This window comes from Lutra lutra, chromosome 14 (assembly GCF_902655055.1).
Source record: "Lutra lutra chromosome 14, mLutLut1.2, whole genome shotgun sequence".
NCBI classification, from domain to species: domain Eukaryota; kingdom Metazoa; phylum Chordata; class Mammalia; order Carnivora; family Mustelidae; genus Lutra; species Lutra lutra.
In genome coordinates this window covers 30,905,983-30,922,185 of record NC_062291.1, presented here as the reverse complement: position 1 = coordinate 30,922,185, position 16,203 = coordinate 30,905,983, and the positions used below count along the sequence as shown (strand labels likewise).

The following is a 16,203-nucleotide window of genomic DNA, read 5'->3' as shown; positions in this document are numbered from 1 at the left end:
TCCATCGTTGGTTGGGAGTATGGATATCTCTTTCTCTCAAAGTTGTTTTTTCCTTTTTAAAAATGAGTGAAATGGGGCGCCTGGGTGGCTCAGTGGGTTAAAGCCTCTGCCTTCGGCTCAGGTCGTGATCCCAGAGTCCTGGGATCGAGCCCCTGAATCGGGCTCTCTGCTCTGCAGGGAGCCTGCTTCCTCCCCTCTCTTTCTCTGCCTGCCTCTCTGCCTACTTGTGATCTCTCTCTCTCTCTGTCAAATAAATAAAATCTTAAAAAAAATAAAAATAAAAATGAGTGAAATATGTTAAAATTGTTTCTACCTCATGTTTTAAAAAAATTACTTTCAGTTTTTTATTAAATAAATTGTTTTCTACTATTAGGTCTTAGTGTGTCAGTTATTAATTTTGAATAATTAAGTTCGGGGCTGTCTAGTAGTAAAAAGTCAAATATTGATAATGTTCTAAATCTGTGTTTAAGTAATATTATACTAGCATAAAAATGAAAATCATTCTTTTGTCAGAAAAAAACCAGGAAAAGCTTTTTGGAGAAGGTAGCATCTTAAAGTCAGGTAAAGACTGGGTACAATTACATAAATTGCATAAATTCTAATGGAGGAATAGACAAATCTAGACAGAGGGTATAACAAATGGGAAAAGGAAAAGACCTATACAGGGAGTAGCATAGTTATAAGAAATATACAAGGAAGTATTAGAGACCATGGGTTACAAACCATGGTTCCCTTACCTGTTTGTTACTGGCACATGAAAGCAATTTTAATAGGTTGCAACAAGCTTTGTTTTCAGTGGACTAGAGTGGAAAATAGGAGGGTGTATCACATATAAAAAATACATAAAAGTAGAATAAAATAAGTGAATTCCTATATACCCATCACCATACTCAGTAGGTAGAAGATTTTGCTGCAATTGTTTTCAACATCCTTTCTTTTTTTTCCCTTTGCTGACATGTTTTTTTTTTTTTTTTAAAGATTTTATTTATTTATTTGACAGAGAGAGATCACAAGTAGACGGAGAGGCAGGCAGAGAGAGAGAGAGAGGGAAGCAGGCTCCCTGCTGAGCAGAGAGCCCATGCCGGCCTCGATCCCAGGACCCTGAGATCATGACCTGAGCCGAAGGCAGCGGCTTAACCCACTGAGCCACCCAGGCGCCCTTGCTGACATGTTTTAAAGCAAATTTTAGATATTATTTAATTTCACCTTTATATTTCAGTATGTGATGAGCTTTTAAAAAATAGTATTTTTGTTACGTGATGATACTAGTAAGTTTAAAAACCTAGATTGTTGGCTTTAGTAAATCCAGGGCTCAGAATAGATTAATATTCTACTTTAACCCTGTTCATTTAGTTTAAACATAGATACTAAATTCCAATTCTAATTCCGAACAGAATTGGAATTTAGTAGCCAGCAAATGTATATTTTGGAATTTAAGAATATCCACCTCGGGGTCGCCTGGGTGGCTCAGTGGGTTAAGGCCTCTGTCTTCGGCTCGGGTCATGATCCCAGGGTTCTGGGATCGAGCCCCGCATCGGGCTCTCTGCTCTGCAGGGAACCTGCTTCCTCCTCTCTCTCTCTGCCTGCCTCTCTGCCTACTTGTGATCTCTGTCTGTCGAATAAATAAATACAATCTTTAAAAAAAAAAAAAAAAAAGAATATCCACCTCAACAGTAGAATTTATTTGCTTGCTTGCTTGCTTTATTTATTTATTTAGCTTGCTTGCTTTAAATAAAACTGGTTTATTACTGAATTAAATTTCTTTCCTACCTATTACCTATGAAGGTAATTTCTTCATAGGTATTTCCTACCTATTACCTACCTAATTTCTTTCCTTCCTGTTACCTATGAAGTCACTGGGGGAAAAGCAGTCTAGGAAATAAAGCTCTTTTCCTCTGTTCTCATGGTTCTATAAAGTTAGTATATACTTTATTTACTTTTTAAAATCCACATAGAAGACAAATATTTCCTTTTTTACCCATCATTTGGAGAGAAGAAAAATGAACAAGTCAATCATATTTCAATGCTTAATAGTAAGATGGAAGGGGTTAGACTTGCAATGAGTTTTAGACTCCTAAACACTAAAAACCTCCTTTATTTTGAGATTACGAAAATTGGTGCTACTTTTGTATTGGTTCAGATTCTGGTTCTGTCACGTAGTTTTTCTGAAGTTATTTAACTTTTCAGAGGTTAGTTTAACCTGCAAAGTGCAGACAATTCCATCCTCGTGGGGTGGTTTTGCAAAGGAAGACTTTGCCCTAGGAACTGATGTAGAGTTACCTGCTCACTGATACCAAAGGGGTATGGAAGATTGGTGAAAGGATAATGGGAGGAGCATCTGGGTGGTTCACTGGGTTGAACCTCTGCCTTCGGCCTGGGTCATGATCTCAGGGTCCTGGGATAGAAACTGGTGTCCGGCTCTCTGCTTGGTGGAGAGCCTTCTACCCCCTCTTTCTCTGCCTGCTCCTCTGCCTACTTGTGATCTCTTTCTCTGTCAAATAAATAAATAAAATCTTAAAAAAAAAAAGGAAGGATAATGGGATGGATAGTTAGCTATACTTGTAGAAAAAATGATATTTGATCCTGTTCCATACCATTCACTAAAATCAATTCTGGGTGCAATAACAGGCCTAAATATGAAAGATAAAGCTTTGTAACTTTTTTTTTTTTTTAAGATTTTATTTACTACCCCTGAAACAATATGTGTTAATTAAATAAAAAATTTTAAAAATTTTATTTACCTATTTTTAGAGAGAGAGAGAGAGAGAGAGAGAGAGAGAGCATGATCTGAGGGAGGGGCAGAGGGTGAGGGAAAGGAGAGAATCTCCAGCAGAATTCCTGCTGAGCATGGAACCCAACAACAGGGTGCTCCATCTCATGGAGATCATGACCTGAGCCAAAATCAAGAGTTGGACGCTCAACCCTACTGAACCACCCAGGAGCCTAGCGCATAAATTAAAAAAAAAGCATACCTTATTTTCAGTTACTCTATTCTTTTTTTTAAAATTTTTTAAAAATTTATTCATTTGAGAGATAGAGATAGAGAGCACAAGCAGGGGGAGAGGCAGAGGGAGAAGCAAGTTCCCTGCTGAGCAGGGAGCCTGACGTGGACTCCATCCCAGGACCCTGAGATCATGACCTGAGCTGAAGGCAGACACTTAACTGACTGAGCCACCCAGGTGCCCCTATTCTTAATTATATGTTCTAGTGACTCTCTTGGACATTGGCATAAGGATATATGTACAGTGGGGCATCTAGGTGACTCAGTGGGTTAAAGCCTCTGCCTTCGGCTCAGGTCATGATCCCAGGGCCCTGGGATCGGCCTGCATCGGGCTCTCTGCTCAGCGGGGAGCCTGCTTCCTCCCCTCTCCGCCTGCCTCTCCACCTACTTGTAATCTCTGTCAAATAAATAAAATCTTAAAAAAAAAAAAAAAAGGATATATGTACAACTTTGAAATACCCCAACCTGGAACTTCTCTTGGACATGGATAATGTTGAACAAAAGAAGCAAGTAACAAAATTTATAGTGTTATTCCATTTGTGAAAAGTTTATAAACACAAAAATAAATTACATGGTTTAGGGGCACATACTTGCAAGGTAGAAAACAAAAGCAAGGAAATGGGGGCTCCTGGGTGGCTCAGTCGTTAAGCATGTTCCTTCGGCTCAGATCATGATCTTAGGATTCTGGGATCCAGCCCTGCATTGGGCTCCCTGCTCAGCAGGGGGTCTGCTTCTCCCTCTCCCACTCCCCCTGCTTGTGTTTCCTCTCTCACTGTGTCTCTCTCTGTCAAATACATACATAAATAAAATCTTTTTTTTTTTTTAAGATTTTATTTATTTATTTGTCATAGAGAGAGAAGCGAGAGTGAGCACAGGCAGACAGAGTGGCAGGCAGAGGCAGAGGGAGAAGCAGGCTCCCCGCCAAGCAAGGAGCCCGATGTGGGACTCGATCCCAGGACGCGGGGATCATGACCCGAGCCGAAGGCAGCTGCCCAACCAACTGAGCCACCCAGGCGTCCCCATACATAAATAAAATCTTAAAAAAAAAAAAAAGGCAAGGAAATGATTCTCAAAAAAGCCAGAATGGTATTTACCTCAAGGGGAAAAGTGAATGTGGCAGTCCCAGGGGCAGTTCCCAGGGTGGATGGCTCTGCCTGTGCTCAGTTGATCTGATGGTGGTTACTTAGCTGTTCACTTTATAATGATTCTTTAAACTATGTAGAGAGCAAGATGGAGTCACTTATGTCAAGCAGGGGCCTGTGTCAAGCAATGATGCAAGCACTTAAGGGTACTGGATTAATCAGATTATCTACCAAGACCAACAACAGCTGATGGTCCCCCAGAACTGATAACAAGTGGAAGCAGAGGAGCTTTGTAGAGTCCCGAGACTGATTAATCCTTTTTTTAAAAGGGAAGATCCTTTTTCTTTTAACAGGCCAGCAGGTTTATTCTTTTTGAAAAATTTTTTAAATTTTAATTTTTTTATTATGTTCAGCTAGCCAAAATCATTAGTTAAAAAGGGAGGATTTTTTAGCAAACTGTCAGACTCCTCAACATCCTGTATGTCTGACCCCTTAACAAAAGACAGCTGCTGGGGCTCCTGGTGGCTCAGTCTGCTAAGTGTCTGCCTTCAGCTCAGGTCATGATCTCAGGGTCCTGGGATCCAGTCCTACATCAGGCTCCCTGCTCAGTGGGGAGTCCGCTTCTCTGCCTCTCCCCTGGCTTGTGTGCAATTCTCTCTCTTTTTATCACTCAAATAAATAAATCTTTAAAAAAAAAAAAAAGGCAGCTGCTGGGGCGCCTGGCTGGCTCGGCCAGTTTAAGCAGGTGCCTTCAGCTTGAGTCATGATCCCAGTGTCCTGGAATCCAGCCCAGAGTGGGGCTCCCTGCTCAGTGGGGAGCCCTTCTCCCTCTCCCTCTGCCTCCCACTCCCCCGTTTGTGTGATTACTCTCTCTCTGTCAAATAAATAAATAAAATCTTAAAAAAAAAAAAAGACAGCTGCTGCTGACAGGCTCTGCTTGATCTCAACAGAACTGAGATCCTTCACTGCTGGAGCTTAATAAGCAGTAAGTGCCTGGAGGTGACCCTGAGGAGACCTAGGCCTTATCTCAACTGTGCACCCACAGATGACTTCTTGTTTGGTTCCTTAACTTCCTAGTCCCTGTTATCTTTTGTTGTGTGACTTGTGTTCTGCTTTGTGTGTCTAGGAAGAAGCCAAGTTAATCACGTGGTGAAATGTCATTGAGTTTGAAATCCTTAACTTGCTTTATGACTGAATAAGGCTGACATTGAGGAAAGACGCAACTCGTGTGTGCAGCTTCATAGCCTGCTCATTACAGTTTGTTTTATACTTTTCTCTCCATGTGTGATTATCTCACAGTAATGGAAATTGTTAAAACCAAAAGAGGTAAAGAAACAAACTATTCTGGCCAAGGTGTAAGAAAAACAGCCCCATTTTCTTTTTTTTTTTTTTTAAGAGTTTGTTTATTTATTTGACAGAGAGAAATCACAAATAGAGAGGCAGGCAGAGAGAGAGAGAGAGAGAGAGAGAGAGAGAGAGGGAAGCAGGCTCCCTGCTGAGCAGAGAGCCCGACGCGGGACTCGATCCCAGGACCCCGAGATCATGACCTGAGCCGAAGGCAGCGGCTTAACCCACTGAGCCACCCAGGCGCCCAACAGCCCCATTTTCATGACATATCTCCGTCTTTCTAGCTCAGCCATTGTCTTAACAATTGCTAATCTAACTACGGAATAGTTTACTGCTAGAGCTTAACCTAGTATCATCTGACCACGAGAGGTTTTTTTTTCCTTCCCTGAATGAGAAAAAATTGGCTTTATCTTTACACGTCTGTCCCTTGATGAGTGCGGCCCTTCCCGCGGCCGTCGTATTTTCCGGTTTAAATGTCATGATTGGGGGGCGCCTGGGTGGCTCAGTGGTTAAAGCCTCTGCCTTCGGCTCAGGTCATGATCTCAGGGTCTTGGGATAGAGCCTCACACCAGGCTCTCTGCTCAGCAGGGAGCCTGCCTCCTCCTCTCTCTCTCTGCCTGCCTCTCTGCCTGCTTGTGATCTGTCAAATAAATAAAAATCTTAAAAAAAAAAAAAAGTGATTGGGCTGCCTAGTTTCTAAATTCTTTGCTCCTAAGACCTCGTGAGGCGGGAAGGGAAGCGGTCAGGTGTCTCAGATGAACCCCAACGCCGCGTCGATGAAAACGTTTGCACGTGGCTCGTACCCCTTGGCAAAGCCGCCAGAGCGCCCCGGCGCAACCCCCTGATGAGAGGTCCGTGGTCCGACCAGGGCCCGGCCTTCGGCTCCGAACACTCGCGCTCTCCTTCGCACTCCTCTTCCTCCTTCTTCGGGTCGGGCTGGACGCGAGGAGGCCGGGCGAGGGCGGGTTTGTCTCCTGCCAGTTGCAGGCCCCGTGGTCCCCCGCCCCACTCGCCGCGCCGGGGGATCTCCCGGGCGTCCTCCGGCCGCCGGGAGCGCTGTGGGCCGCGGCGGGCCTGCTGGTAGACGCCGTGGCGGCCGCCGCGCGCCTGAAGGGAGCTGTTGGCGGGGCCCTCGGCGTCCCTGCCCGAGACCGCGCCACCGACGCCATGGGTAAGGGGAGCGGACCGAGAGCAGACGCCGGGCTCTTGGTCGGAGGCTGAAGGCCGAGGCCGGGAGAGGAAGACTGGTGGTGGTGGGCACCGAGGCCCCGGGTCGCAACTCGGGCCCCAACCCGGGTCTGGGGCTGGGCGGGGGCAGCCGGGGACTAGGGGGCGCCCGGGGTCGCCATGGCAACGCGCGGCCGCCCCCCCGTTCCTTCTGGTTCCCGCCCGGGTTCTAGGGCCTAATGGCCGAGGGCTCGTGGTCTGACGGCTTCCTAGGGGCGAAGACACGGCTGGCTGGGGGGCCGCTCCCGGGTCGGTGGAACAGTCGGGGACGGGCGATGACTTTTCAGGTTTGGGGGTGGCGGAGGGAAGACGCGTCTCAGGTTTTGGCCTGGGTGCCCGACGCCGAGGGCGGGAGAGGTGCAGCGATGTCGCGCAGGACCCCGGGTGAGCCCTCCGCGGGGGTCCTGGGGCGCCCTGAGCCTTTTGGGCAGCCTTGTTGCGGGGAGGAAGGGAGACAGGGAGGCGGGGCTCCAGGCCCGGGCTAGATGCAGGGACTGGCCCTTGGCCTTGTTTGGGCTGCGACCAGCGGGACATGTCTGCTAGCCCGGGCTGGGCGCGGCCGGCGTGTAAACGCTTCTGGGGCGAGGGTCCCCCAGCGCGGACCCGCCTCGGAGTAGCTGCAGATGCGCCCTTTGTCTCCTTGTCGCATCGCAAGTCACGGATCGTAATGGGCACTGTGAAAAATGAGGATTGGTACAGATTATGAAACATCAAGTGGTTCCCCCCGCCCCGGAAAAAAAGAGGGAATCATACCACGCTGCAGATTTGAAGTCATGATGTGTGTGCAAATTTTTCACCAGCTAGCTTGGTCATAGCGATTGTGGCTGTTTCCATTTTTAGTTGCTTAGGATGCCACGTCAGGCTTTGCCCTTAGGTATCAGCTCAGAACTCGAATACTAGATCATTGGGACCCCTGGACTTTTGTTCAGAGAAGGAAAACCAGACACTTGGTTCACTTGGACTAGTAAATTTGCCAGAGATTATGAAACGTTAAACGAAGTGCTTCATTTTTTCTGCAGTTCATTTTGTCATCTGTGTTTGCTGAAAATATTCCTGCCAGTCACTGTGGGAAAGAAAAAAAAATAGCTTTTTGTGATTTGAAAATATCAGTTACAAATCATTTTTTTTAAGTGCATCTATTAATTTAGTTTTTGACTGAATCAGCTGTGTGGAAGGGCAAGGAACTTAAATGTGAAACAGGACTGCTTTTATTTCCTCTGAGAAAATAAAGGAGTTATGCAATACAGAATAACAGTTGCAATGAAGATACAAGATGGAAAGAGGTTAAAATGAGTGAAAGAATCGAATGGCTTTTCCTGTATTCCGTTATTTTTGTGTTTTAACCCATTATGTTTATGGATGATATTGTAATCTTGGAATTGTAACCACCTTTTATTGCCAGTTTATTCTGAACATTTTTTGCCTTGAGATTCATCCTTCGACCATGCCTGCTGTCCACCTTTTGCATGAGATTCTTAAATATGTTGTTTTATTATTCCAATTTTATCTCCACAAAAAAGTTATTAAAAAAAAAAAACTTAAAAAACAAAACAAAAAAAACTTGTTCTTAAGACGTACCACAAAAGTAAAATAAATACTAGAAAATAACCAAGTTGCAAGATCTTGAGAATAATTCATAAACTTTGTCTGGGGTGGGTATGGTAGTGTTCTGTGGTACCTGTGAGAGAGAGATGGAAGTTACCTAGGGATGTGGATTAGTTAGGGAGACTAATTTGTCAACCAAGGAAAAACAAACCATTGTTGTTTTTATAGGGGAATGAAAGGGTTTCTGTATTTTTCAATGTCATGTCTTGCAAATGATGTTGGACTCCTTTCTTGTGCTTTCAGCTACAAAAGACCCCACAGCTGTAGAGAGAGCAAACTTGTTAAACATGGCTAAATTGAGTATCAAAGGACTCATTGAATCTGCTCTAAGCTTTGGCCGCACTTTGGATTCTGACTATCCCCCCTTGCAGCAGTTCTTTGTTGTTATGGAACATTGTCTGAAACACGGTCTTAAAGGTATCATGAGATTTTAAAGAACTAATTAAGTTTAGAATCCCACCACTTCCATCTTAGACATCTTTGAAAATGTGTTAATTGTCGAGGCCCTAATTATTGTTACTTTACATTTAAAAATACTGGGTGGGTTGGCTTGGGGAGAAAAGAGCCTACTGCTTTGTTTTGTAATCAGTTGCCTTCACAAAATGCCTAGCTAGTGTTTTGTAAAAACATTTGATTTTTTTTCCTCAATATACTCTGAACTGATTTCTATTTTCTAGGACAGTTGTAGAGTTATTAAAAAAATTTTAAGCTTAATGATTCCAATATGAAGTCTTATTACTAGTTTGAACCCTATTGAACAAATACATTAAAATAATTCTTGAAATATAAACCTCCTTGGCCCCCTGGAATGTATCTAGAAAAATTGTCTTTTGGATTAGATTATTGTAGAAATGTAAGTTCTCCCTGGAAATGATGATAATATTGATGATAATAATATAATAAATGATAATGTTCTACATAGTTGACACTGATTTATCATTACATGTAAAATTAGACTTAGGTATTTAATGTACATTGTATAATTGTTCTTTTACTTATCATAAAAACAGTTGTTGGTAGTTTTGGATCAACTGTGCAGAGGGCTATGTAAGAGTTTATATTAAAGTGACTATTCTAAAGCTAAAAGAAGCTTGTTTCCTTGTGGGTATACTAGGAACCTGGGTAATTGGGAAGGCCTCTGACTAAGGTACATGGAATTAGGGGTAAATGTAAACAGCACAAAAGGAGATTTACATAAACATGGTTTATTAAAATGTTCTTCAAATTTTAATAAATAAACTGTACTGCCAAAAGATCCTTGGCATCAAAATTTGAGAAACCCTATGTGATATTATTGAAGTACTCATTTCTTTTTTATTTAAAAAATTCTGAGATATAATTAACATATTAGTTTCAGGTACACAACATAATTTGATATTTTTATGTGTGGCGAAATGATCACAGGAAGCGTAGTTGACACTCCTCACCATACATAGTTAAAAATTTTTTGGGGGGGTGCCTGGGTGGCTCAGTAGGTTAAGCCTCTGCCTTGGCTCAGGTCATGGTCTTGGGGTCCTGGGATCGAGCCCTGCATCAGGCTCTCTGCTCAAGGGGGGGGCCTGCTTTCCCCACCTCTGCCTGCCTCTATGTCTACTTGTGATCTCTTTCTCTCAAACAAATAAAATCTTAAAGAATTTTTTTTTCTTATGATGAACTTTTAAGATTTACTCTTAGTAACTCAAATATACAACAGTATATATTTTTTAATTTTTAAAGATTTATTTATTTATTTATTTGGCAGAGAGAGAGAGACACACACACACACAGAACACAAGCAGGGGGAGTGGAAGAGGGAGAAGCATGCTTCCCGCTGTGCAGGGGGCTCTATGCGGGGCTCTATGCGGGGCTTGATGCGGGGTTCGATGCGGGGCTCGGTGTGGGGACCGTGGGATCATGACCTGAGCGGAAGGCAGCTGCTTAACAACTGAGCCACCCAGGCGCCCCCATACAACAGTATTATCACCTGTAGTCATCATGCTATACATTACATCCTTACGACTTACTTATTTTATAACTGGAAGTTTATACCTTTTGACCACCTTTACCCATTTCCTCTACCTACATCCTTTGCCTCTGCTGACCATTAATCTGTTCTCTGTTTTTGAGTTTGGTTTTTGTTTTACTTTTTTAGATTCCACTATTTTTTTAATTGAAGACAAAATAATTTTTTAAAAAATTATATAAATAGTGAAATGTTTTTGTACATGACTCAAACAACATAGAAGCACCTAGAGCAAAAACCTTATCCTTCATTCTCTTCCATTTATCTCCCTAAAGGAATCCTTGTCATTCTTCTGGCTCTTTTCTTTCTTTTTTTTTTTTTTTTTTCTTTTACTCTGCATAGAATTATGCTATAAGTATTACTATTTTGTGACTTTTTTTTTTAAGATTTATTTATTTATTTATTTGACAGAGATCACAAGTAGGCAGAGAGGCAGGCAGAGAGAGAGGAAGGGAAGCAGGCTCTCCGCTGAGCAGGGAGCCTGATGTGGGGCTCCATCCCAGGACCATGGAATCATGACCTGAGCCAAAGGTGGAGGTTCAACCACTGAGCCACCCAGGCACCCCACTTTTTTAAATGCTCTATAAAATTTCATAGTATATGTATACCAAAACTTACTTAACTGCTCTCCTCTTAATGTACTCTTAGGTTGTTTCCTATGTTTTACTATTAAAATTGTGCTGTTAGAACATCTCTGTGTGTATGTGTTTGTATAGTTGTTCTTTAGGATAGGGTTCCTAGGAGTAGAATTCCTGGGTCAAAGGATATAGGTAAATGGCTTCTATGAAGGGTTTGTGGATTTATCAGACATCAGTGGATGTTAGTGTTTGTTTCCCCGCATTTTTGCCCACTCTTGATATTACAGGTTTTTGCTTCTTTCAGTACATCAGAAACTCACCAGTCCGATCTAACAACCTTTAGGGGTGTTTTGTTTTGTTTGAGTTTTTTTAATTTTTAATTTTTTTTTTAAATATTTTATTTATTTATTTGACAGAGAGAGATCACAAGCAGGCAGAGAGGCAGGCAGAGAGAGAGGAGGAAGCAGGCTCCCTGCTGAGCAGAGAGCCCGATGCGGGACTCGACCCCAGGACCCTGAGATCATGACCTGAGCCGAAGGCAGCGGCTTAACCCACTGAGCCACCCAGGCGCCCCTTAATTTTTAATTTTTAAAATTTTTTTAACACCTTGAATTTTAATTTGCTTTCCTTTTTTTTTTTTTTTAAAGATTTTATTTATTTATTTGACAGAGAGAGATCACAAGTAGGCAGAGAGGCAGGCAGAGAGAGAGAGGGAAGCAGGCACCCTGCTGAGCAGAGAGCCCGATGCGGGACTCGACCCCAGGACCCTGAGATCATGACCTGAGCCGAAGGCAGCCGCTTAATCCACTGAGCCACCCAGGCGCCCCTGCTTTCCTTTTTTAAAAGATTTTATTTATTTGTTTGACAGAGAGATAGAGAGCACAAGCAGGCAGAGTGGCAGGCCGAGGGAGAGAAAGGAGCATGCTCTCCACTGAGCAAGGAGCCCGATGCGGGATTTGCGATCCCAGGATTCTGGGATCATGACCTGAGCTGAAGGCAGCTGCTTAATGGACTGAGCCACCCAGGCATCCCAAATTTTAATTTGTTTTTTGAAAAACTTTTAATCTTTGTTTTCTCTTGGGTTGCAGAAATGGAATTTGCTAAATGATGGCCAAATAAAGTTTAAGCTCTTCTCTGAATTTATTTTCCTTTACTTCACAAAATACTATAAGGCATGTCCTAACAGTCCTATCATAGGCTTGTCTTAATGAATCCTGGTGAAGCTACTTTGTGTTGATTGATCCCCCTTACCCACCCAGCAAAGAAAAATTGCCTATCTTGGTGATTGTCCTTGGGTGGTACGTATGATAGGGGCCCTTGATCTGCAGGAGATCTGGTCAATATTAAGAAAGAAATATATAGGGGTGCCTGGGTGGCTCAGTTGGTTAAGCAGCTGCCTTTGGCTCAGGTCATGATTCCAGGGTCCTGGGATGGAGCCCCGAGTCAGGCTCCCTGGTTAGCGGAGAGCCTGCTTCTCTCTCTCCCTCTGCCTGCCGCTCTGCTTACTTGTGCTCTCTATCTCTCTGTCAAATAAATAAGTAAAATCTTAAAAAAAAAAGAAAAAGAAAAATATGTAGTGATTTGTGGTATTATGTTGCCCGATTCTCAGAATAAAATGTCACAATTTTTCATGTTAAAAATAACTTTTTATTTGTCCTTGATTTATTTAATAAACTGATAAAGATTAACCTGCTAGGGCTGCCAGGCTTTTTGTTTTGGTACTGGTAAAGAATAAGGCCAGTTGTTTTTTTACTTTAATTACCTGCCTGCATATTTCTGATAAGGAAGAATGGCCAAGATGCATATTTATTTTCTTTCTTTCTCTCTTTCTTTGCATATTTCTGATAAGGAAAAATAGCAGGATCCTGATGAACAGGTCCCTGATCAACAGTGCTGTGTAGTGATAAGAGAGGAAAGTCTCTGAGCAATTGTATTTTAAGTTAGAAATGTTGAAACTAAATATTTAAAAATAAATTATTACAGTTTTATATGTTGGAGTTGTATGCATTACATATACTTTTTTTTTTTTCCAGTAAGAAAATCATTTTTGAGTTATAACAAAACTATCTGGGGTCCCTTGGAACTGGTGGAAAAGCTGTACCCGGAAGCAGAGGAAATAGGAGCCAGTGTCCGGGATTTACCTGGTCTTAAGTAAGTAAGCTTATTACTTGTTCATTTTTTTTAAAGATTTTATTTATTTATTTGACAGACAGAGATCACAAGTAGGCAGAGAGGCAGGCGGAGAGAGGGGGAAACAGGCTCCCTGCTGAGCAGAGAGCCCGATGCGGGGCTCGATCCCAGGACCCTGGGATCATGACCTGATCTGAAGGCAGAGGCTTTAACCCACTGAGCCACCCAGGCGCCCTTACTTATTCATTTCTAACTCCAAAAGTGTATTTACTGTTCCTTAAAAGTACCTCACACCCTATTATAATCTTCTCTCAGCCTTAAGTAGTCTTCCTCCATTCTTTCCTAGTAGAATTCTGATCTTTATGGCTCAGTTACTATTTCCTTTCCTTTATGAGATTTCTTAGTCCCTTCAGTAAGAATTAACTTTTTCTTTTATACCCTATAGCTATATTCACTCCTTAACTTCAATTCTACATTATATTGCAGGAAACTGCAGGTCCCTTTAAGATAGGATGTATCAATTATGCATTTCTGTTTCCTGAGTGTTAAGCTAGTTTGCAGTAGTAAGCTAGTTGGCAGCCCCGTAACTATTTGTTGAAGACTGATTTAGACTAACTCCAGGGCAAAGGCTCAGGAGATTTGAATTCTCAGATAAGCCATTTATATATATGGGGCTTGTGCAAATTACTTTTCTTTCTCTGAAAATTGGGACCTATAGTGTCACCTGTCCATTTCACTAGACAAATCTATACAAAATATTGTAAGGGCTGAATAAAGGTATAAAGTGTTGTTAATTCTTGTGAATGAGATGACCTTTTTTTTTTTTTTTCTTAGCATTTTCTGTCAGATTACCAGTTTGCTTTCTCTTAGCTTTATAATTGAGGGTTTTGCATTTTTTTTTTTTTTTTAAGATTTTTTGTTTTGGTTATAGAGAGAGTGAGCAAGAGAAGCAAGGGGAGGGGCAGAGGGAGAAGCAGACTCCCCCCTGAGCAGGGAGCCCAATATACTGACCACAGGACCCTGGGATCATGACCTGAGCTGAAGGCAGACGTTTAACTGAGCCACCCAGGTGCCTGAGGGTTTTACATGTTGTAAGGAATACTGTAGTGTTTTCTGGCTGTTAACACAACATCCAAATAATTGAATGGTAAAAGTAAATGGCTACTAGTAAGCACTGTCTCAGGGTAATAAAATAATTGATTTACATGAATTATCTTATTTAGTGTTTACACCAGTCTTACAGGGTAGAGATTATTATAATAATTGCATAGATGTGAAAAATAAAGGTCAGAGAAGTTAACAGTTAATAAGTGGCAGAGCCAGGATTCAAACCCAGTTTTTAAATTTTGTTTTACTTATTATTATTATTTTTGTAAGTAATCTCTCCGCTTACTGTGGGGCTTAAACTCCTGATGCTGAGATCAAGAATTGCATGCTTGACTGAGTGAGCCAACCATGTTCCTCAAATCTAGTTTTTAGAGTTAAATATCAAGTGATGTTCACGGTTGATATTTCTTATAATAGAATATTGGGTGTAGTGATTTTTAGCAAAGATAGAAGAAAAAGGGAATTATAACTCTCAAAAAGAGAAATATAAGAAGGGACACCTGGCTGACTTGGTCGGTGGAGCATGTGACTTTTTAATCTCTGAGTTGTGAGTTCAAGCCCCACATTGGGTGTAGAGATTACTTTAAAAATAAAATCTTATATTCGCAAATGACATATCAGAAAAAGGGCTAGTATCCAAAATCTATAAAGAACTTATCAAACTCAATACCCAAAGAACAAAGAATCCAATCAAGAAATGGTCAGAGGACATGAACAGACATTCCTGCAAAGACATCCAAATGGCCAACAGACACATGAAAAAGTGTTCCACATCACTCAGCATCAGGGAAATACAATTAAAAACCACAGTGAGATACCACCTCACACCAGCCAGAATGGCTAAAATTAACCAGTCAGGAAATGACAGATGTTGATGAGGATGCAAAGAAAGGGGAACCCTCCTACACCGTTAGTGGGAATGTAAGCTGGTGCAGCCACTCTGGAAGACAGTATGGAGGTTCCTCAAAAAGTTGAAAATAGAGCTACCCTCTGACCCAGCAATTGCACTACTGGGTATTTACCCTAAACATACAAATGTAGTGGCCCGAAGGGGCACATGCACCTGAATGTTTATAGCAGCAATGTCCACAATAGCCAAACTATGGAAAGAGCCTAGATGTCCATCAACAGATGAATGGATAAAGAAGAGGTGGTACACACACATGCACGCACGCACGCACACACTGGAATACTATGCAGCCATCAAAAGAAATGAAATCTTGCCATTTGCAATGACCTGGGTGGAACTAGAGGGTATTATGCTGAGCAAAATGAGTCAATCAGAGAAAGACAATTATCATATGATCTCACTGATATGAGGAATTTGAGAGTCAGGGCTGGAAGTTGTGACGGGTAGGGAAGGGAAAAATGAAACAAGATGGGATTGGAAGAGAGACAAATCATAAGAGACTCTCAATCTCAGGAAACAAACTGAGGGTCCCAGGGGGCGGGGGCAGGGAGGGATAGGGTGGCTGGGTTATAGACATTGGGGAGGGTATGTGCTGTGGTGAGCGCTGTGAATTGTGTAAGCCTGGTGATTCACAGACCTGTACCTCTGGGGCAAGTAATACATTATATGTTAATAAAAAATAAAAATCTTAAATAGAAATGTAAGATTTGGTCATTTTAATATGAAAAATACACATTCATATTATTTTTAAAAAGCCTTACTCTTGCGGCGCCTGGGTGGCTCAGTGGGTTAAGCTTCTGCCTTTGGCTCAGGACATGATCTCAGGGTCTGAGATCAAGACCCGCATCAGGCTTTCTGCTCAGCGGGGAGCCTGATACCCCTCTCTCTCTCTCTGCCTGCCTCTCTGCCTACTTGTGATCTCTGTTTGTCAAATAAATAAATAAAATCTTAAAAAATAAAAGGCTAACTCTTCAAAAGTAATGTTTTCTGAAGAATGGTATTCATTCAACTGCTAAACCATAGAAGCTCAGTAGCTGTTAGTGAAGATTAACTTACCTCCCACACTACATGCCAAAACGTTCTTTGTATAAGAAAACATAAAAGTGTGAATGATATCTTTCTCTTTGAAAAACTGTACATATTTTGTAAAATCTGATTTTACTTTTACTAAATGATAGCACTTGGTTAAGAAGTATGGGATTGAATTTTTTAAG

The 16,203-nt window shown here is 42.0% G+C and overlaps 1 protein-coding gene across 1 annotated transcript in view; it reads left to right on the top strand.

The window, feature by feature from the left end:
• Nucleotides 1–6,170: 6,170 nt before the first annotated feature.
• RUFY2 (RUN and FYVE domain containing 2) overlaps nt 6,171–16,203 on the top strand; it is a 56,558-nt gene continuing 46,525 nt past the window's right edge. The window contains 4 exon segments of the mRNA XM_047701473.1: nt 6,171–6,257; nt 6,259–6,601; nt 8,506–8,679; nt 12,876–12,993. Of these exon segments, the coding sequence (XP_047557429.1) occupies nt 6,186–6,257; nt 6,259–6,601; nt 8,506–8,679; nt 12,876–12,993 (707 nt within the window). The 5' untranslated portion in view covers nt 6,171–6,185.